This window comes from Quercus suber, unplaced genomic scaffold (assembly GCF_002906115.3).
Source record: "Quercus suber isolate HL8 unplaced genomic scaffold, Cork oak 2.0 scaffold_16, whole genome shotgun sequence".
Lineage (NCBI taxonomy): Eukaryota > Viridiplantae > Streptophyta > Magnoliopsida > Fagales > Fagaceae > Quercus > Quercus suber.
In genome coordinates this window covers 1581239-1603658 of record NW_027069481.1, presented here as the reverse complement: position 1 = coordinate 1603658, position 22420 = coordinate 1581239, and the positions used below count along the sequence as shown (strand labels likewise).

The 22420-nt window shown below is 37.1% G+C and overlaps 1 protein-coding gene across 1 annotated transcript; it reads left to right on the top strand.

Moving 5' to 3' along the window:
- Window positions 1–1962: 1962 nt before the first annotated feature.
- Window positions 1963–11383, top strand: LOC112025501 (uncharacterized). Its single transcript, XM_024058176.2, has 2 exons — window positions 1963–2265; window positions 7888–11383. The coding sequence occupies exon 2, from the start codon at window positions 7998–8000 to the stop codon at window positions 11037–11039; it is 3042 nt and encodes a 1013-aa protein (XP_023913944.1). The 5' UTR covers window positions 1963–2265; window positions 7888–7997; the 3' UTR covers window positions 11040–11383.
- Window positions 11384–22420: the final 11037 nt, after the last annotated feature.

Sequence of the window (22420 nt, the reverse complement as noted above, 5' to 3'; positions counted from 1 at the left end):
GCAATTGAAGAACCCTAAATCAAGAATCAATTATGGAATTTCCAATTAAGCAATTGAAAAACCTTAGATCAAGATTTAGAAGACAAACAATAGTGCAAGAATCAAGAAAGAACACAGATGAAAATATGTTTGATTCGCAATAAAGCACTAAGAGAAATGAACTAAGAAAATTCAGAGAATACCAGAGTGAATTGATTCTCTGAGCTCTAATACCATGTTAAAATTCATTCACATACCTAAGCTTCTACAATGGAGGATTGCTCAGCACAGAGAAGAGAGATGTAGAGCAAGAGGCAAAGATTGAGAAATGAATTTCTTGTATTGATAATTAACATGCTTTGTTCCTTATATAACTACAATAGAGGCGGGAAAAGTAATAACAAAAATCTAACTAACTAAGCAACCTATCAAATTTGTACATGTGTCATCTACAGTATTAATATCCTAACTAACTATGAGTAGTATAAAAAACTACAAGCCGTTTTGCTCACAGCTACTACATGTAGCTTATGTATAGTATCTAATTATAATTACAATCTAAGCTTACCATTACAATTTAATCAACCTTTAACAGCTGCTCTTCCCCCTCAAAAAAAGAAAAGAAAAGATGTGTTTCTATTGAGGTGTTCAAATAATTTTTCTTTTTTAATGTTAAGGGTTTTTTGGGCATGCGAAAATGCATTAATTACCTTCACAATTAATAATGTGTGCTATCAATAATTATAGCAATGGCATGTTTGGGTTCATCTATATAAAAACATTTTCCAGCAAATAATCACAACAACCTAATCTAATCCCATGGATATTATGTATATATTACATTTGTAAATTGATATACAGGAAGCTGATTAATTTATCAATAACAAATTCTTATTAGACTCTTTTTTCTTTTTCCGAACGAAAAAACGGGTAAGTAGGGCAACTTGAGTTGGCTAGTGAATTTTATATTAATAACATTTTCCTTTAATTACAATCTACCAACCCCTATACAATATACAGGTTAGAGTGAATCAAAAAAAAAAAAAATAGAGTCAATAATTACTCTCTAAACAAGTACTCCATTTTGATTGAAGAAGAAACAAAGTCAAGTCTGGTCCATTTTGTTAGTTCAAAATTCATGTGCCAACCAAACTATTTACTGTTTTAGCATATGACTGTAGTGTGGTAGTGTATATCTCATGTACCCCTGACACACACAAAAAAAAAAACACTCATTTGATTGATATATATCAAAGATAAAGTTGAGATATATCTATCATATATGCTATGTTTTCCTTTTTTTTGTGATAGAATATATGCTATGGTGTCCTAAAGCAGATAAATTTCATTCAAACTATGACCCCCGAAAGAGAAAGAAAAAATAATAGTAATAAAAATCATGCTGCACAAATTTTAATGTCATAGCACAATTCTCTCTCACGTGTGTGGCACGTGATTGAGAAAGGGGACCAAAATACAAAATTAGACAGCGACAAGAAGAAACCTCTTCCCTTTTCAGCTTATGTTTATAAGACCATGTCCACCCCTCACTTCTTTACTCTGACTACTCGTTATATAAAAAAGCCCCACAACCACAACTGATCAAAAAAACAGAAGCCCCACAAAAAAGGCATACCGGAATTGACAGTTTTTTTTGTTACCTGTTTTAAAGTCCAACTCAAAAAAAAAAAAAAAAACTCATAGTCTCTTCTATGAAATAAAATTAATTTTTAAAAAATAAAATTAATTAAAGTACTAATCCATATTTTTAAATTTATTTGTTTAGATTCCCTAGAAGCTAACAATATTGACCGGTTCACCGGTCACGCCGGTCCACACCGAGTCGACTCGCTCGAGTCAGCGAATTCTTGTTGTCACGTGTATTCAACCAATAGCGAACTATAACCGAACAGAAAATTGAAACATAAAATAAATAAATATAAATATAAAATAATACGAGTAAACCTTAAAATAAATAAAAAATAAAAATCGAAATTTTGTCGAAGAAGAAAGTTAGAAACGTTGCTCTTTTCTCGCTTGTTCGAAAAAACAGCTTAACAGAGAGAAAGGACAAAGCGAGGGTTTTATGAAGAGAGAGAAACTGAGAGGGAATTAGAAATCGAAGTTCTAGAGAGAGAAACCACAAATCACCGATTGAAGAGAGAGAGAGAGAGAGAGAGAAAGTCTTTTTAGTCTTAGAGAGAGAAAGAGAAAGAGAGAGAGAGAGTTGAGCTTGGTTTCGCAGGCTGAGTCAGAGCTAGGGTTTCGAATTCAATTGGCGAAAAGGTAAAGAATTGTTCATACCACGCTTGTAATTATTGCGTTTTTTAAATAAATAAAAAAAATTTGGTTTTCGAATTTGTTGTGATTAATTTGTTACCAATTTTAGGATTAGCGTTATTAATCACCAATCTCAAAGAGCATTAATTAATCGATTTTTTTTTATATAATAAAAATTTTTAATTATCTAATTTATTTTACATTCGAGCAAAGCTATGAAGCCAGGGTTTTCTACGAGCTCTCGTTTCTGCTATTTTTGAATTCTAGGGTTTGGTACTTTCTGCTTATGGTAATTGTTGCTTTAATTTCTTGGTTTTGTATTATCTAGTACTGTATAGAAAATGAAATTCCTTTTGGTTTAGATTTAGTGATTCTAAGTTTTATTAATCTTGCTATTTGACTATAGTTTTTTTTGGGGGGTTTTGATTTGGCCTTTTCAGGATTGAATTATTGTTTATTTGGCGCTTGAGTTTCGATTTTTTATTTATTTTTTGACATTGTCAACTGGTAATTAGAGTTCTGTTGATGGATTTAGCTTTTGGTATTTTATTACTTCATTGATTGTTTTCCATAATCATCAATGTTATATACATGGGGGCATTTCCTATCTTTTTAGTTTTTGGGGTTGGATGGGCGGGCACTTCGCAATTTTATATAGTTTTTGTCTTCTATTATTGTTTTAGGAGTTTTGTTAGATTAGGAAGTTGAATGTAATACTCAAAATCCAAATTGCTCAAACTTATTGAACTTATTTGCTATAAAAAATAAAAAATAATAATAAAAAAGAAGAAAAAACTCATTGCCCTTATGGCATGTTTGGATGTTTAAAAAAAGAGGTGGAGTAGAGTAGAGGGAGGGAGAGTAATGCAATTACCTTGTTTGGAAGTTTTTTAAAGAATGAGGGGGAGGAGTTTGGAGGGGTTTGGACTCCCTCTAGCCCCCCAATTTTAATTCTCCCAAATTGGAGAGATTTGGAGGGAGAGCAGAGTACACAAACTATTGACCAAGTAAATTACCTAATTTACCCTTATTATATTAACAAAATTACACAAGGGGAAGGGCTAATTACTCCCTTCTCCCTTACTCATTTTAAAAACATCCAAATAAGGTGGAGGTGAATCATTCTCCTCTACTCTCCTCCCCACTACTCCCCTTCCCTCTACTCCCCTCTACTCTCCTCCCTCTCTAAACTTCCAAACAAGCCATTAGTTTTAGCTGAATTGATTAATTTTATGACACTGGGTATTTGGTCTCTCTTTCTAGTAAGGAAACTTCTACTATATACTTGTGCCTGCCATGTTCACAACTCTATACTTGTTGACACACAACAGAAAATTTCTGTCTTCGCCAATAATTGACAGATGAAAGTGAGAAAGTAATTTTCATGTTATGTTCTTCACATGGTTGTTTTTGTTTTTTGTTACTTATAGAGTGACACAGGACAGCTTTAAAGAATCTGTCTATTTTTGCTTTGTTAGACTTGGGATTTGAAAGATTAGTGGGTCAAGGGCTTAGGATTATGTGAGGTTATGATTGGAGTTTATGGTTTGGATATGGCTTGAAAATTGGATTTGAAGGGCTGAAACAAGGAAATGGACTGCAGGAATTCTGGGTAGGGTAAAATTTGGTATTTTGGGAAAGGTCTTGATTTGGGCCTGCAAAATAGGTGAGAAGAAGCTGACGTTGAATCTCACCTTGGGCTGTGAACAGTAACAAGAACAGCACCCTAGGAAGAAAAAGGAGAATGGGAAACACTCTAGGAATACAAGCCTTCCAAAAACAAAACACTCACATTTTCAATTGATCAATTTTGAATTACTTAAGTATAAAGGCACACATGTATAGACCTTTAGTTTTGCCAAGAGCCTTGTACCTCAATGACATTGCCCAGTTCTCCCATTAAAAAGAGAACTTGGGGTTGAATCCCCTCTCCCTCACTTGTAAGGAGGGGGGAAGACCTCTAGTTCTTAAGCTCAACTAGTGGGACTATAGTTCCTACTTTATTTGGTAAATATACTTCTAATTGAATTGGAACTGAAGTCCACACATAAAAGCTCATAAACTCTATAAGACTCCAAATGGTACTTCTCTTTCGAAATCTCGTCGAAGCCGCATTCCTTCATGCTTGGCGCCAATGAGTTTTGTATTTGAGAGAAAAAAGAAGACTATGCACCTAATAAACCCAAGGTCTAAACATGCAGGTCTTAAGCTCATATTTCTTGGTTTAGCCTTAGTCTTAGGCTTCTGACAATATGCAGGTCTAAACATGCTATAGACAAAGCATCATAGAATGTTAAGCTTCCACACTGAAAGATTATCTGTTTTTCACATATATTCTCTGCTACCTTCTATTGCCAATTTGTCAATGTAATTCTCCTGGTTTTGGCCTTTTTGATAGAAATATTTAGTTGGAAAAAGTTGCAGAACACTTGTTTTATTCATTTGTTCCTATCATTGATTCATGGCCCAGTAAATCATTGTCCTTTGAAATTACTTTTTTTTTTTTTTTTCTCCCTTGGGTCATATTTTCTTTTTGTATAAGTATCGAACAAAGAGAAGGTGGAAGCTAAGTGCAGGGGAAGGCACAATTAGCTGAGCTAAACAACAACACACCCCCACCCCCAACCCCCCAAAAAAAAAAAAAAAAGAAAAAAAAAAAGAAGAAGATAAAAAGCAAAGAATAAATATACATAGAGCCCAAAGAAGTCTCCTATATAAACATACATGGCCATTATGCTCGTTAAGATCTAAAGAGCTCTATATTCTTCATTTCCCCTGTATTTAGTTCTTGCAATACCTCCACAAAGACAGTGGATAACTGATCTTTACATTGACATCTCTTAGTTATAACGCACTAAGCAAGCCCAATTCTCGCTCAGACAACTTAGAGAAGATTTTAAATCTGGGATTTGTAATATTGCATTGTCCAAAGCGGCAATGTATTAAGTGAGAACAGTTTTGTGATGTTTGGGGGGGAAGAAGGGTATTATGGAGACGAGAAACCTTTCATTAGTTAAATTTAACTAGTGTTGACAACCACAAGTTCTTTTATAAGTTATGACTGCTTTAAGGAGGATAGTTAATAATAATAATATTCACTCTACAGGTCATGTCCTTGGTATAAAAAAAAAAACAAGTTTACTTTGTTGCCGTTATTTTCAAACCCTTTTGTGGGTCTGATGGTAGAATGTTTCGCAATTCGTGGCTTTTTTTTGGACTCCTCAAGTTTGTGTGTTGTACTCACAGTACCTCGGGGACTCAGGGAGATTTTTCTTTTAATAAATTTTATTTACTTCTAAGAAAAGGTTCTGGATTGCCTATTCAATTTTTTTTTTTTTTTTGGGTGGGTTTAATTTTCTCCCATATATAGTGTATAGTCTTTCTTTCTTTTTTTTTTTTTTTTTTTTTTTTTTTTTAATTTTTAAGTAATAAAAATTTTATTGAAAAAAAAACTACTTCATGCAGAAAGAGCAAAAGTAGCCAAAAGAATTACAAAGAATACAAAGATTATTTACAAAAAGTTAGAGATTTAATAAACATAGGAATGAAATCTCTATTCGTGAAACCCCAAGCATAGGACCAGTCAAACAAAGTGCCAACAAAGAAGCTAGGAGCTGGTCCCCCGTACTGACCATATCCTCAAATGTACGGCTATTTCACTCCCACCAATTAATCCATAAACATAACGGAACCAAATTCCAAACATCCAACAAATTTTTTTTTCATCTAGTTCCTCCAACCAAACAAAAGATCCTTCACACTCTCTGGTAAAACCCAGGAGATTCCAAAAGATCTAAATACAAAACTCCACAACTGATGAGCCCTCCTTCAATGAAGCAAAAAGGTGATCCACTGCCTCACCACTACACCGGCACATGCAACACCAATCCACTATAGTATAGCCTCTCCTCCTAAAATTCTTTCATAGATCGTGTAGTCTTGTAATGTATTCTTTACTAATTAGGTTCTGGTGGCTATTCTGTTCAATGTGCTACTTGCTGGTTCAGCAGATTTTTTGTGCCACTATTGGTAGTTTTTGTCCTGTACAAGTTTTGCTCAGATAGATGGAGAAAATAATCTAGCTTGTAGTTTATCTGAAAGGCAATATAGTGAATTTTTTTTGGCTTAATTGATAAATCATACATGCTTATTTGTATTGCACTTTTCACTTGTCATTGAATCTTCCCCTCCTCGCCCCCCCGCCCCCCCCCCAACCCCCTCTTCTTTTTTCCCAAAAATTGACTCTGTATTTTCAATTCACGTTCAAAAAGGCCTTCGTTCCAGTCCTAAACTATGTTACCTTAGTGCCTTAACAGCTTTTTGGATATTTTTGTTCATAAGTTACAATTGTAACTGGACTTACAAATTTAGGTTGTTGAACTCTCTTGGTTTGATATCTTTAAACCTCGTTTTGTGAACAAATATTACCCAGTTCTTCTCATCAACTATGTTTTTTCTTTACATATTTAGTGTTTCCTTTTTGAAATTAGATGTTGCTCCATATGGCTTGTAGTTGCCAAAGTAATTTGATCGTTGATTGTTGGACCATAGATACCTCTTCTCTTTGAATTTGTTGAAAGCTTTTAGTTTAGTTAATTAGCAAGTTTTCTGATTAGTAAGCATGAGACAGGAAACTTTCTTGGATTTCCAAATTTGTTAGATGGTAATGAATGAATAGGAAAGCCACAACTGTATCTGATAGATGGATATGGGTCGACAAATAAGTGTGCTTCTTTCACGTGGTCACATGACCTTTTGAACCTTCTAATTTAGTTTGGTGGCTGAGAACCTTCCCTTTAAATTCTAAGCCCTCTCCAGAATATTCGTTTTGTGATGTACTCCATTCTGATGCTTCCAGTTAATGCCAGTTATGCACATCAATGGACATGTTCCTAGTTGTGCATAGTTATTTTCTTGTGCATGTTTCATCCTCTCATGATATGTACAATTGTTATTTCTTTATATTCTGTGTCTGGTTTATTTCTATGTTACTTCATCTTGATTTATGGTCTTTATTGCTTTTGGCCTTTTGCCAGTCCAATTATGTTTTGGTTTTGACATTACCAAAAATGTACATAATTCTGTGGAGAATGAGACTTTATTTGAACTTACAGTACTAGTTCTTCGTTTATGTTCTTGCGAATTCTCTTGCTCTCTCCATCTGGAGGACAAAAGAATTAAGGAATTAGAGTTGAATTCTCTCCTTGTCAACATATGAAATGATTCTATTTTTAAAAATCTGCAAATCATTTTGGGTGAGTCGATTTTTATCATCGAGGATAACAATGTACTGAGAAATCAATATTGTCTGATATGGTTAGTTCTGGTTGGTTGGTCCTCACTTTTGGGCTAGATTGACTCGGTACTTGTAATTTAGTGCATTCTATTCTTGGTTTCCAATTAATGTACACATGGTGGTCATGCAGTTAAGTCAAAATTGAAATCTTTGCAGACTTTTTTGTTGTTGTTGTTGTTGTTGACGACATGAAATTGGAAACATAATTGTGTACTAACAAAACTTGCTTGGCCCAACTTCGTACAAATTCCATTTTAAATTTCTCATCCTCCATCAACCCCCTGGTAGCCAATGATCCCTAAATACTCATTTTTTGATGTCATGTTCTGCAGGTTTTTGTAAACATTATCCTGAAATTCTGTAGCATTTTCCAATGGGAGGAAAAGTACCAGCATGTCACATGAACTTCTTTGATGCCTGGAAACTTTGTATTTGAAGCAGTATGACGCTTGAGGATTTTTTTACCTTGACCGAGATGAAAGATGGGCTCACAGCCCCATCTCGAGTTGAGGAGCTGCTCAATGTAATGCAGAAGGACAAAGATTGTGTTTTGAAAAATGTTGGTGATGCAACCAGGCAGTGGGCTGCAGTTGCAAGCACTATTGCTGCCACAGAGAATAAAGATTGTCTTGATCTTTTTATACAATTAGATGGACTTTGGTTTATTGATAGATGGTTGAAGGATGCTGAAAATTTTGGTAATGACACAAGAGAGAGTTTTGCAGAAGAGTCAATCACTGCTCTGCTACGAGCACTTGAAAAGTTGCAAATAGACAATGAGAAATCACTATCTTCAGGGATTTGGATTACTGTCAAGAATCTTCTTGGCCACAATAGCTCTAAGGTTCAGGAAGGAGCAAGAATGTTGTTTGATAGGTGGAAGCAGGGTAAGGATTGTGATGCAATTCACCAGGATGTTCAGGATGGGAATAGAAGGCTTGCTGGAGAGGAAGGTGGGCAATCTGCTTCTGAAAATCCTAATTCAGAAAGTTCTAAGGAAGAAAATGATGTGTTAGAACCTGCCAGAGATGAAATCTTGCCCTTGAGAAGATCAGATGATCTTCAGCCAGAAAGGACTGAAGATGTACAGATTCCAAATCATAATGATCAGCCTGGCTCCCACATAACAGCTGACCATGAGGACACCAAAGATGGACCTTCAAACCCTTTGGCCTCTTCTTTTTCAAACTCTTTGCGAGATAACCCTTCTATCAAAGAAGAATCCCCCGTATGTGCTGCAGATGGAGCAACTTCTACTGAGACTGGTAGTGTTGCAGTTACAAAGCAAGGCAGTGATGGGATAATTTCTGATGTTCTCAAGTTGAATGAATCAATTAAAATTGAGAAGCAAGTGCATGAAGCTGACAATTCTTTGGGCAAGTTGGATATGTCCGAGATTTCTTCTGCATCTGATGCAATGGAATCTGGAGCTGCTTGTCCTGGTGATGATGCTGTAAATGCGCAGAAGATTGTGAGGGAGCCTGCTTTACAGAATAGTGTCGATGCTAATGAGAGGGATGTCTGTGGGAAAACCACCACTCTTGATGATGTGAGGGTACCTGCATCTGATTTTAAGACCAGGTTAGATGATATGAGACCTCTAAATCGTTGCAGTGGAAATGAGTTCAAGACTACTGGTCAAGATGGTGATTGTTGTTCTAATGCTTTGCTAGACTTGTCCGCCAATGGGAGTATATTGGGAAAGCCCGAGAAATTAGACTCTACTTTGTCCAGGATGGAAGACATTGGAGAAGCTGATGAAGATAAGGGGCATAGTAGTGATGAGGGTGATGATTTGACAAACGCTTCTGATTTTTCTAAGCCAGCAAGGGATACCGAAAGCCCTGTTGTGATTGACAAGAGAAGGTCTGATAGGGAACTTGAGTATGGCATAGTTGATGCAATAGAAGTTGCTCGGCAAGTTGCTCAAGAAGTAGAAAGAGAAGTGGTGGATTATAGGGAACCATTCTGCAGCTCCTCTTCAGAGAAAATCTTGAAAGGTGGAATCAGGCAGCCAGGTAGCCCAGATTCTATAAATGGAAAGCAGGACCTACCTGCCAAGATGCCACAAGAGGAGGCAACTGGAAAAAGTCACTCTACTGAGACAAATCCTGATGAGGAGGGAGGCTCAATTAATTCAGATAATCTGGACAATGAACCAGAAAATTCCACACGTGATATGGAGTCATCTCTGGTGACTGAGGCAGCTCAAGAACTAGAGGTTAACACAGAGAAAGGCCCTTGTGATTTTGATCTGAATCAAGAAGTCTGCTCTGATGAAATGGATTCTCCAATGAACCCCTCTGCACCCTCTGCTTCAAGGCCATCAGCAGCTCAAGAATTGCCTATGGTGCCTTTGCAGTTTGGAGGGACTCTTGGATGGAAAGGGTGTGCTGCTACTAGTGCTTTCCGCCCAGCATCTCCTCGTAGAATTCCTGATGGTGATAAGACTCCTGTTACAGGAACCCGTGATGGTTCAAAGCAGAGGCTGGATTTCCTTGACTTTGATTTGAATGTAGCCGAGGTTGGAGATGAGTTGGGAAAACAAATTCCCCCATCATCTGGCCTTCCTTCTGGGGAATCTTCAGTTGAAGTCAGCCCAATGAGATCCGGGAGGCTGAAGTTGGATTTGAACTGTCTTGGTGATGATGGTGATGCTCCAACACTGGATTCAAAGATGGGAGAACAGCTCTTTAACAGCCGGAATAGCCATCGTAGCCCATCTCCTTCTTCGTCGTCATCATCTATGCAGCCTTCTTTGAGGAACATTGATTTGAATGACAGACCTTATATCCAAAATGATGCTTCAGATCACGGGACTATTAAGTCTTCCCAATTTGTAAATGCATATGGAGGACCTAAACCAGATGCTCCTGTTATTTCTATCATGGGCACCAGAGTGGAAGTCAATAGAAAAGATTTTCTTTCTCAATCATTGTCCTTGCCAAATGGCAAGAATATGGAGCCTACAGTGGATGCTAGCATGGCAAGAGCAGGGGGGGGTTTGGGGCTGGCTCCCGCAATGTCCTATACTCATTCTTCTGTTTTTGGTTACAATGGGCTGACAACAGGGACTGCCATGTCTTTCTCTTCAGCCATGTATCCTTCTGGCTCAATGCAATATATGGTGGATTCTAGAGGGAGCCCTGTTGTTTTGGGGTCTGCACCAGCTGTTCCACCTTCTTACTCTCAGCCACCGTTTATGGTGAGCATTGGTGGTGTACAATCAGGTCTAAATAATCCCGGGCCATCCCGTCCAAATTTTGATCTAAATTCAGGATTCATGATGGAGGGAGGGCATAGAGACTCAGGGAATTTGAGGCAGCTTTTCCTTCCTGGTCAAGGCAGGTCTGTGGAGGAGCATACGAGGACGAACTTACAACCCTCTTCAAGCTCTGGGGTTGGAGGGAAAAGGAAGGAACCTGATAGTGGATGGGAACCCTATCCATTTAACTACAAACATCAGCAACCACCATGGAAATAGTCAGTGTTTTATTTATCTACGGTTCCTCCTCTCTTTGGATCAGTTCATAAATCCAACCAAGTGAATTGATGCTTACGTTACCTAAAATTATCCAGAATGGTAGGTCAGCCCATTGGCTTTAGTGGGAGGGGAATTATTAACTGAATAAAGCTGAGGGCATTGTGGATGTAATGTGATTCTTGTGATTAATTGCTGAAGGGAAAAAAATTAGGTTTATTTGTTTTAATTTTGATTTACTTTGAATCTCCTTTTCTGGGTTTCATAGATGGCCATTGCAATCATAGAAAGCTTGGTACATGTAGCTGTAATTTCTCTTCCTTATATATCACAGAAATTTATAGGAACTGGTCTCGTTTTACATTGTTTTATGGTGCTTATATTAAAGGTCACAATGAGTTCGTGTGACATTTCATGATAAACACACAAAAAGTAGTTGCTCAAACTTAGCCTCATTTTATATGTATAATATATATCATTTTAGGCCCTGTCATGAACTTATATGCTTCTACCACTTTGTCTTAGGACAAGTTAATTAATCTAATTTTTATTTGTTCTCAAATTCTGAAAATATTTATTGTCCTCATCTAAATGTCTTTATTAGTGTGATTAGAATGCAATTGTATAATATCACATTGCAATTTACACAGTGGTTGATGCTCTTGTATAATATTTATTGTCCTCTTCTCAATGTCTAACACGGCAACCCTTTAATCCTAGAGGGAGAAATCACAAAAGGCCTTCTTTTTGGGCTGGAAAAGGCGGCCTTTTTCTTTCTGCTGGGATTGTACATAGGTGGGGCATTTTTTTGTGTTCTGTTCTATTTGTGCTTTAAGCTGATCGTAGAAAATTGGGCCTTGTTGTAGTTTAGGTTAAATTGTTTGTGCTTGCATCCACCTTCTCTTTTTCAGGCCCAAAAAAAAAAAACAGCAGCAAAAGTTAAGAAATCATTTCAAGGCAAGTGATTCATATATGTGATTTCTATTAAATAAAGAAAAATTCATATATGTGGAAATTATGCCACGTGTGCTGGTCCTATGGTGCCTGTGTGGTCCATGGGCCACTTGAATATTTAACGAGGTCACCATCCTAATGCTTTCTATAAGACTTTATCATTCTAAATTAGCCATAATGGTTAGGACTTTGGACTAATGAAAGAAATTAAGACTGCTTTCAAGGTCTTAATCCCCACTGACTAGCTCAAAGTTTTTGTTCTTATCCTTTTTTTTTCCCTCTTAATGATTAACTTTAGGAGGTCTTGTCACAACTCACAATACTGTGAGATCCATTGATACCCTTCCCAATCCGAATAAAATTTCCTACGGAGTTATTCATGGTAATACTGTATGCTATTTTTTTTTTATTATTATTATTTTTATATAGAATGATTTCCATATTTTATTAAATCCAGGGATTAAAAAAAAGGTTTAATATATAATTAATTATATAAGCTTAGAACAGAATTATTGTTAGCTACCTGAAATGATTAAAAAATAATATTAAAAAAGATGTTCTAGCTCAGCATGTTTTCTTCGATATGGGTAAAGAGGAAAAGACAATCTCTGTTTTTATTTTTTTACTTAAAAATATATAATAGAATATGATTTATTTATGTTGTCAAAGAGTTTGACAATAGAATTTCGTATTGCCAAAGAGTTTAATTATGCAAAGATGCAGTTACTACCTGATTAAAATAGAATGTAATTTGTTTATGTAGTCAAAGAGCTTGACGATAGAATTTCGTATTACCGAAGAGTTGAACTATGCAGAAAATGCGGTTACTACCCGATTGAATTGATTGAGTCACCTAGGAACCTTGTTTATATCTTTCAAAATTTACAAAGGTTCTTTATAAACGTATGTGCCAAAAATACATATTTCTTCTGCAATAATTTGTTGATAGCACTAAAAATATATATTTCTTCTGCAATAATGCTGACTTTATTCGGAGCTTTTTTTTTTTTTTTTGGTTGACATTAGTTATATATATTACATAATTAAATAAACCTACCTCCTAGTCCCTCCTCATATTGGGGCTACTCAAACTTGGGTCCTCAAATCCCTTAAGCCCTTAAGGTTTGGGGAAGTATCAACTCAGCCCAACATGGGCAATGGTAAAGCTGACTTTATTTAATAAATATAAAAATAAACAAAATCATTGTGTGAAGTCACACAACTCTTTTAAAATCTATTAAGGTGATATGTCGTAAATCGTAATTAGTATATAACGCAAATAATGTTAATAACGAAACTACGTAAAAATGATTTTATACTAGTCATAATTTAACACATTAATATAATATAATATATATATATATATAATTTTAATAATTTTGTGTCACTGACCATTAATAGTCGAGATCATGCTTGATTTTCATATTTGTCAAATGTAGTACCATATCAAAACAAATCCTCCACATTTTCTTAAACCCTCTATAAATATTTCAAATTCAGGTTTGTTAAGCATATAACTTTGGTTTCTAGGAGTAGTTCTATTATTATTAGAGTTGGAGTGAATTGTCGTAGTGCTAATTTGGACTTGCGATGCAACGAGATTGCATGTCATTGTTGGATTAGGAATTTGGGATATGAATCTATGGTTTATTTGGCTTATGGTATTTGTGTATTTGCTAGTGAGAATGCAATCCATTCACACATTTGGCATCTGCCATCTATTCGAACATAGGGTTTAAATGAAACCATCCTATGATTGTATTTGTCAAACGCAATGGGTTTGGGTTGAATGGTAGATTGACATCAAACTCAATCCAACTCAAATTATAAGCACCCATATACAAGAGCTACTTAAAAATAGAAATGTAATTGTTAGTTTGCGCATGTTCTTACACACAGTATACATTTTTTTTCTTAACTGAAATTTGTGTACGTTGTGTGTAATAGACAATACTGTCCAATATAAAATTACAAAACTTGAGGTATAATCTAATTAGCCAATAGAAAGTATACATGTGTAAAAGCAAGATGTAATATGTGTGTATATATATATATATATATTCTTTTTTTTTGGGGGGTTGATTTGGGTCACCTGCCCGCAAATCCCCCCACCCAACCCATTTTTTATCTATTCTGATCGACCCATTTGACTAGACCCGTCCGCAAGCCTTTTGGCTGAACCAGGTTGACCGGTTTACGAGTATATGATCAATCCTACAAGGAAATTCTTCTTCTGTTGGTCGCCTTTGTAGAGTCATTGTACGGTACAATTTGTACCATATGGCATATATCACAGATTCTAGCACATTTCTTCTTCCTCTGGCAGGTCATTGATCTCAGTTTTAAGCATATCTAAAATACATTTATCTTGTGCAATTTGCAATTACTATATTATTATTTCTCATACCTTACGCATGTGTTATTATAAAATATTATTTCCCAATATTGTTTTTACCTTTGATTCTACGTTAAACATCTTACTTTTTGCATATAATTGGTTATTATTTTTAGACGTGTTGCTTTGGTTATTAATGTTAGATTAGCTGGGCTGCTTAAGATGTTAAAATAATTATTTAATTTTTTAAGATATTTTTGGGCATGCCAGAAAATGCATATATGGGTCACTAGTAATAATTTGTGCTTACAGATATCATAGTAATTGCATGATTTGGGTCATCAATGTAAAAATGTTCTCTAGCCAATAATCACACAATTGTAATCCTTGTGGTCATGGGTGTTTGCACATGACAAAATTTGGCTCCAACTACCAATAAAAAAATAACGTTAACATTCGTTATTTACAATGCATATAACTTACTTAATCCAACCAACTAAATGAATCATGTGCATTGCACATGTACATGATGGGATACATGTTATATTCCTATTGATAGTTGGAGTCCAAGGTTCCAAGCATATTCAAAGCCAAACTTATCATTCATAGCGTGTATAAGTATGAACTCAAATAGAACATGAATATGGTACATTTTCAAGTAGAAAGAGCTAAATAGCTAATCATCAATGATGATACAAAGAGGGGCAGCTCTTCTGTCATGTCACTTAGCCAATAACTCAAAGCTCATGTAAATTTAACTCTTTAGGCTTTGACTAAATGATGATAGTTTGCAAAAAATTTGTCATTTATCTCGATTTGTTTTTCTACAAACATGAAATCTATATATATATATATATATATAATAGGTAAAGCTAAGAGAAACTCAAATTGGAATTTCAAATTAAAGTTCAAATTTTGTGTCATGTATCCTAAATTATTTATTCTTAAAGAGTTTTATTTCTTAATTTTAAAATCAAATGTGGAACCATATCATAAATATTCATCTAAGTGAGTTACTAAGTACAAAAATCAAAGAGTCTAGAATAAATAAATCATAAAAAAAATAAAAAATAAAAAAAGTGCTTCACAATAATTAAACAAAAAAAAAAATGGACAATTTACATTTTATACCAAATAATATCCTTACAAAATTTTTTAAAGAGTTAACAAAATATAAAAATGACTATCGATAATATTTAAATTATATATATAGGAATTATATTATGCATCTTATTGTATATTTTTAAGTGTATCCATACGGGTTTCTCTTATGCTAGAGTTTGAGCGGCGCTCTCTCTAGGATTTGTAGAATAGTGCGTCCCTCTCTTAGTAGAGGTTCTGTGTATCCTCTGCTCCTCTCTTCGTCGGGGTAGCGGTAGGGTGGTCTGGTTCTAGTATTCGTTTCTTCTGTTTGTCTTGCTTCAACTCTGTTTTTCCACTTTCTAACAGAGTGGTCTGGGGGTTGTCTCACTATGGAGGAAGTAGAAAATCTGTGGAGAAAGCTCTCCCTTTCTGAGGAGGAAGAGGTTGGTCTTGAAGTTCCGAAGCTACCTGGGGTTACAAAATCTCTCTTGGCTGGGAAGTTCCTAACCCACCGTATGGTGAACAAGGAGGCAGTGTCCAGGACTTTCAAGCCCCTATGGAGAACCCGAAAACCCTTCCTAACACATGATATGAATGAGAATAAAATGGTCTTTGAGTTCGAAAATGAGGTGGACTTGGAAAGAGTCATGGAGTTTGAACCATGGACCTATGATAAACACTTGGTGCTATTCCAAAGGATTAATGATACCACAACTATCTCTTCTCTATCTTTCACTGAATGTTCTTTTTGGGTTCAGATTCATAACTTACCCATCAAAAGCATGACTCCTGAGCTTGGCTGGTCCATAGGAAGCTCAATTGGCAAGGTGGTTCGAGTGGCAGAGTTTGAAGAGAAAGGCACGATTGGTCGCTCACTCTGGGTTCGTGTGGCCATTGATGTGTCTAAGTCGTTGAGTAGGGGGAGAAAGCTATGGGATAATGGTGTGGCGGTTGGGTGGGTATCCTTTCGTTACGAAAGGCTCCCAAACTTCTGCTACTGGTGTGGTTGCCTATTGCATGAGGACAGGGAATGTGATCTGTGGCTCGGAAATAAAGGTAAGACACCCTTAGAGCAGAGGCAATTTGGCCCGTGGCTGAGGGCTGAAACGGACTACCATTTTCGTAAACCATGGAGTTCTAGAGTGGGATCGGAGCGTGAGGAAGCTTCACAGGCTCGCCAATCCATGTCTCCGCCGGTACAGGGGTCTCCATCTAGTCGTCTGTCAGGCATAGGAGATGACGCCCCTCGAGCCACGACAACCCAGCCCGATAAGGTAACCCGAGTTGGTGAGCCTGAAAGTAGCTTACACGAAAAGCCTTTGTTAGAAGATTCTAAAAGATTTGATGAGACGTTGTTGTGGATTGACAGAGAGTTGGGATTACTAGTGGACTATGTGGCCCTACCATTAGTGAATCCTTTGGAGGTTGTATTAAATGCAAAGTCAAATCCCACTAAAAAGCTTCCCGCGGACAAAATTTCAGTATCAGCAATATCCGAAATTAACCCCTTGAATTTTGGTAGTGGGCTCAATAAGGAAAATGGGCCAAACCCCATGGCTGCCTCCTCAACTGGGAACATGAGGCCTCCATTGGTGGACATTTCAAACAATAGTGGGCTGAAAGGCAAGTCTCAAGCCAAAAACAAAGGTATGTGGTCTAGACTTGAAAGAAAGCCCACTTTGCCCCCCTCTGATGCTAATATGAATGACTTAAATAGATAGAGACCTGCATTTGATGAAACAGAGCCTAAAACTAAAAAACCCAAACCTGCTTCTTCTCATGGCCATACCCCTTCTGATTCTCCATCGGTGGTGGCTGTTGATCAGCCACGCCAGTCACCATGAATTGCCTGAGTTGGAACTGCCGCAGGCTTGGGAACCGGCGGCGAGTTCGAGAGCTCTCGGATTTAGTGAGAGCAAAAGGTCCCAAGTTAGTTTTCCTGATGGAAACTAAAAAGAAAAATTCGTATATGGAGAAAATTCGTTGCAGATTGAAGTTTGATAATATGTTCCTTGTCCCTCGTAGAAACCTTAGTGGCGGTTTAGCCTTGTTTTGGATGAATGATCTTGACCTTCATATTCGCACTTTCTCCCCTCATCACATTGACGCAGTGGTAAACCCAAGAGTTGATGACACCTGGCGGTTTACGGGGTTCTACGGAGCCCTAGAGACAGTCAACCGGGAAGATTCTTAGTCCCTGCTCCGCCATCTCAGCACTCAGTATGATTTGCCATGGGTTTGTATCGGTGATTTTAATGAAATCACAAAATTGGAAGAAAAGTCAGGGGGAGTATTAAGGTCTGAAAAGCAGATGCAAGTTTTTAGAGATTGTCTTGACTTTTGTGGCTTTAAGGATATTGGGTTCTCTGGTCTGCCTTTTACTTGGTGCAATAATAGGTTCGATGGTCCATTGGTGTGGATAGGCTTGATAGAGCCATTGCTTCAGCTGAGTGGATGCTAAAATTCCCTTCTATCCGCCTCCACCATCTGGCTGGTTTCTCTTCAGATCATAAGCCTATTTGGCTCTGTTCCGATGATATGCATAGTAGGTTCTACCGTCCTCAAAAACCATTCTGTTTTAAAGAAATGTGGTTGAAGGATGAGAGCTGTGAAGGGGTGGTTCATGCCACGTGGGACTCGAGCCTTGAAGGCGACCCTATGATGAATGTTCTTCAAAAGGTAAATAATTGTCAATCCCATCTAAAGTCTTGGAACAAGAATGTGTTTGGTAACATTAAATCGGCTCTGGTTCACAAGAGAAAATTATTGGCTAAGGCAAAGATTGTTGCTATTTTTGGACAGGGTGTTTGTCAAGTCAAAATTCTCAAGGAAGAAATTAATAAGCTGCTGGATTTAGAAGAATGTATGTGGAGTCAGAGAGCAAAATCGGACTGGCTACAATATGGTGATCAGATCTCAAAATACTTCCATTGCCGTGCCACTGAAAGAAACAAAAGAAACTTTATCTCAGGCCTAGAAGATGATCTTGGACTATGGGTTGAAGATGAAGACAGGGTTGGTGACTTGCTTAATGGCTTCTTTTCCTCACTTTTCTCTTCTTCAAATCCCACGGAGTTTGATGAGGTCCTTAATTGTGTGGAATCTTGGGTCACCCCAGAAATGAATGAGACTCTGCTCCGCCCTTTTGTAGCTTCTGAAGTGCATGAGGCTCTTGCACAAATGAAAGCAAACACTGCCCCTGGCCCAGACGGTTTTCCTCCCCTGTTCTACAAAAAATTTTGGTCAAAAATCGGAGCGGATGTCTCTAATGCTGTCCTTGTTGTCCTTAATTCAGGTATTCTCCCGAATGAGCTCAACCACACTTTCCTTACTTTGATACCTAAAATTAAAAGTCCGAGGAGAGTAACTGATTTCAGGCCTATTAGTTTAACTAATGTGTTATATAAACTTATTGCAAAGGTGCTTGCTAATCGTTTGAAAGAGTTCCTTTCTCAGTTGATTTCAGAAACACAGAGCATGTTCTTGCCAGGTCGCCTAATAACAGATAACATCTTGATCGCTCATGAAATTCTTCATTACCTAAAGTCTAAACGAACGGGAAAGATGAGGATGATGGCTTTAAAGCTCGATATGAGCAAAGCATACGATCGTGTTAAATGGGCTTTCCTGGAAAAGATTATGGAAAAATTGGGCTTCAACACTAGATGGATATCACTAATTTCCATGTGTATTAGATCGGTCACCTATTCTATCCTGCTAAATGGACAACCCCATGGTCTTATTTCTCCTCAGCGTGGCCTCCGCCAAGGTGACCCACTGTCACCATATCTTTTCTTGCTCGTTACTGAAGGTTTGCATGGGCTCCTTAAGAAAGCTGAAGGGGAGGGCAGCTTGAGGGGAGTGTCTCTTTGCCCAGCTGGCCCTCGCATCTCTCATTTACTATTTGCTGATGATAGCCTAATCTTTTGTAGGGCCTCCGCTGCTGATTGCAGAAAAATCCAATCAATCCTTCAGATTTATGAAAATGCTTCGGGTCAAAATATTAACCGGGGTAAGACCAATCTGTTTTTCAGCTCTAACACTTCTGCTCAAACTCAAGAAGAAATCAAAACTCTCTTGGCTATCCCAGCTATTCAAAGGTATGAACAGTACCTTGGCCTCCCTTCCTTGGTTGGCCGAGCAAAAAAGAAGTCCTTTAGTATGATAAAAGAACGGATTTGGAAAAAACTAAAGGGTTGGAAAGAAAAACTTCTGTCATAGGCGGGGCATTAAATCCTGATAAAGGCGGTGGTTCAGGCAATTCTCACCTATACCATGTCGTGTTTCAAACTTCCCAAAGGGCTTATCAATGAAATTGAAGGCTTGATTAGGAAATTTTGGTGGGGTTATCGCGGTGAGCAGAAGCGTATCCATTGGGTCAGTTGGGAGAAATTATGCCTTCCAAAAGGTGATGGGGGATGGACTTTAGAGAGCTTAGCAATTTTAACGATTCACTCCTTGCTAAGCAAGTATGAAGGCTTATGAACAATGAGGATACCTTGTTCCATAGGGTCTTTAAGACTAAATTTTTCCCGAATTGCTCAATTTTGGAGGCTAATAGTTCAAACAAAGGGTCTTTTGCATGGAAAAGCATTTGTCAAGCTTCACAGGTTGTTGAGTTGGGTTTAGCTTGGCGAGTCGGGAATGGTCTATCCATCAAGATAAGAGGTGATAAATGGCTCCCAAGCTCCCAAGGGTCCTGTATTATTTCTCCAGCCTCTATCCTCAGTTCAAATGCTAAGGTTAGTGAGTTGATCGATGCTGACTCCCACACATGGAACACGGACTTGATCCAACGTGAATTCCTAGCTCATGAAGCTAGGATCATTACTGGCCTTCCCTTGAGCATTCATAATTCCCCGGACATGCAGTTTTGGTTTCCCTCCAACCATGGTGTTTATACCACTCGTAGTGCTTATAAATTTTTATCCTCGTCAAAACATTTGTCTATCCCTAACTGTTCGGATCCTGGCAAACGTAGACATATGTGGAACGGAATTTGGTCTTTACAGGTACCCCACAAGATAAAACACCTGTTGTGGAAGGCAGCGAACGAAGCAATTCCGACGCTTTTCAACCTGTGGAGGAGGCGCATGGTCCATGCAGTGGCATGTCCAGTTTGTCTCTCTGACTGTGAGAACACTGTTCATGCATTGTGGGGCTGCCCTGCTCTTTGCTCCATTTGGGAAGCTGATGAGAAAACAAAAAAAATTCCTCAAATATAAATTTTCATCGTTTGCGGACCTGCTGGAGTTGCTGTTTAGTTCTGATGGGAGCATGGATTTGAACCTCATGGCGGTCCTATTTTGGATGATTTGGGAAAAAAGGAACTCTGACCGTGTGGGGGGCCATTGGTCTTGTTTAAAAGACATTCGGACTAGGGCTTTGGGCCTTCTACGTGACTATGCAGCAGCCCACTCTCCCATACGACTCCATCATCCCCCTATTACAGCCCAAAGGGTCAGGTGGATCCCTCCCATCCCACCTCTATATAAAGTAAATTATGATGGAGCAATATTCAAAGAAATTGGGGCTGCTGGTCTGGGCGTGATCATTCGGGACTCGGAGGGCAGAGTGGTTGGTGCTCTAGCTGAAAGAATCCCTCTCCCACCCTCAGTTGCTACAGTGGAAGCTTTGGCTTGCAGGAGAGCAGTCTTATTTGCCAGGGAACTTAGTGTTTTTGAGGCTACTTTTGAGGGTGATTCTGAGATTGTAACTAAAGCACTGCAGGTTGAAGGGTCTAACCACCCTAAGTTTGGTCTGGTCATTAATGACTCACTTAGGCTCGCTAGTGGCCTTCGTTTTTGTAAGTTTGCTCATGTAAAACGACTAGGAAATTTAGTCGCCCATTTCCTTGCCAGAAAGTCTAAATCTGGTAATGAGCTTCAGGTTTGGATAGAATCCGTACCTGATGACATAACTCCTATTGTAGTTCGTGATGTTTTGTAATGTCTTTTTCTCCTAATATAGCAGACCTTTGAGTCTGGTTTCTCAAAAAAAAAAAAAAAAAATGATCCATACATATGCATGGAGTTATAAACTAGTTTATTATAATATTAATAGTTCAAATATACTTTTAGGACTAAAAATTTGAAAAAAAAAATTTACAAGAAGAAGCAGTACAAATTGATGTACTAAAATTGTATTATAAAAAAACGGAATTTATTTTTTCTTAGTTTCTTCTAGAATTTTTATTGAGAATATATGTTACAATTATTTCTATAGAGTATAGAAAACTTTTTTTTTTAATTAAAATTTATAAAATCTTTTTTAAAATTATTTATATCACAAGAAATATGAAATAGATTAGCTATATTTTTCCAATTGAATATGAGATGTTAGCAAAATTTGAATATAAAAATTCATTAGTTATTTTGCATCTCAAAAATGAGAATAATGGATTTTATATAATAAATAAATATTATTTAATTGATATTTAAATATTGAAATACCTCACTTAAAGCTATCATCTTCGACCTCAAATTATATAAAACCAATACCTTATTATTTTAAACACATCTACCCCAATTAGAATTCCACTAACCTTAAGACAAAATAGAGGTTAGAGGGGGAGATATAAAATAAAACAAAATAAAGTCAATAATTATTCTCAAAGCACGAGCATACACTGCTACTCCATTAGTCTATTTGATTCATTTTTGCTCTAACATTAGAAGAAACAAAGTCTATGTGAGGTCCATTTGTTAATTCATATTCGTGTTGGGATTTGGGAGCTAAACTTTTTGCAATTTTTGAATGTGACTATGTATCTCAAATAATTTCATAAGTCTGAACTGTGGGCGAGAACTGGTTTAGTGGTCTTTAATCTCTTGATGGAGCTTTAAGAAGCAAAAAGAATCAAACGATTTTGTGAGTACCTTTGTGGTCTTGAATAACTTAAGAGAGTGTTTGTGTGTAATATAACTTGTCACTTGTCACTCTCTTAAAAGTTACCTTGTATGCCAACCTCTTTATTGGTGACACTTGTCATTCTCTCTCTTAAAAGTTATCT

Bases quoted from the DNA above. Each gene is read 5' to 3' on its own strand.
- LOC112025501 (XM_024058176.2), top strand. From the start codon at position 7,998: ATGACGCTTGAGGATTTTTTTACCTTGACCGAGATGAAAGATGGGCTC.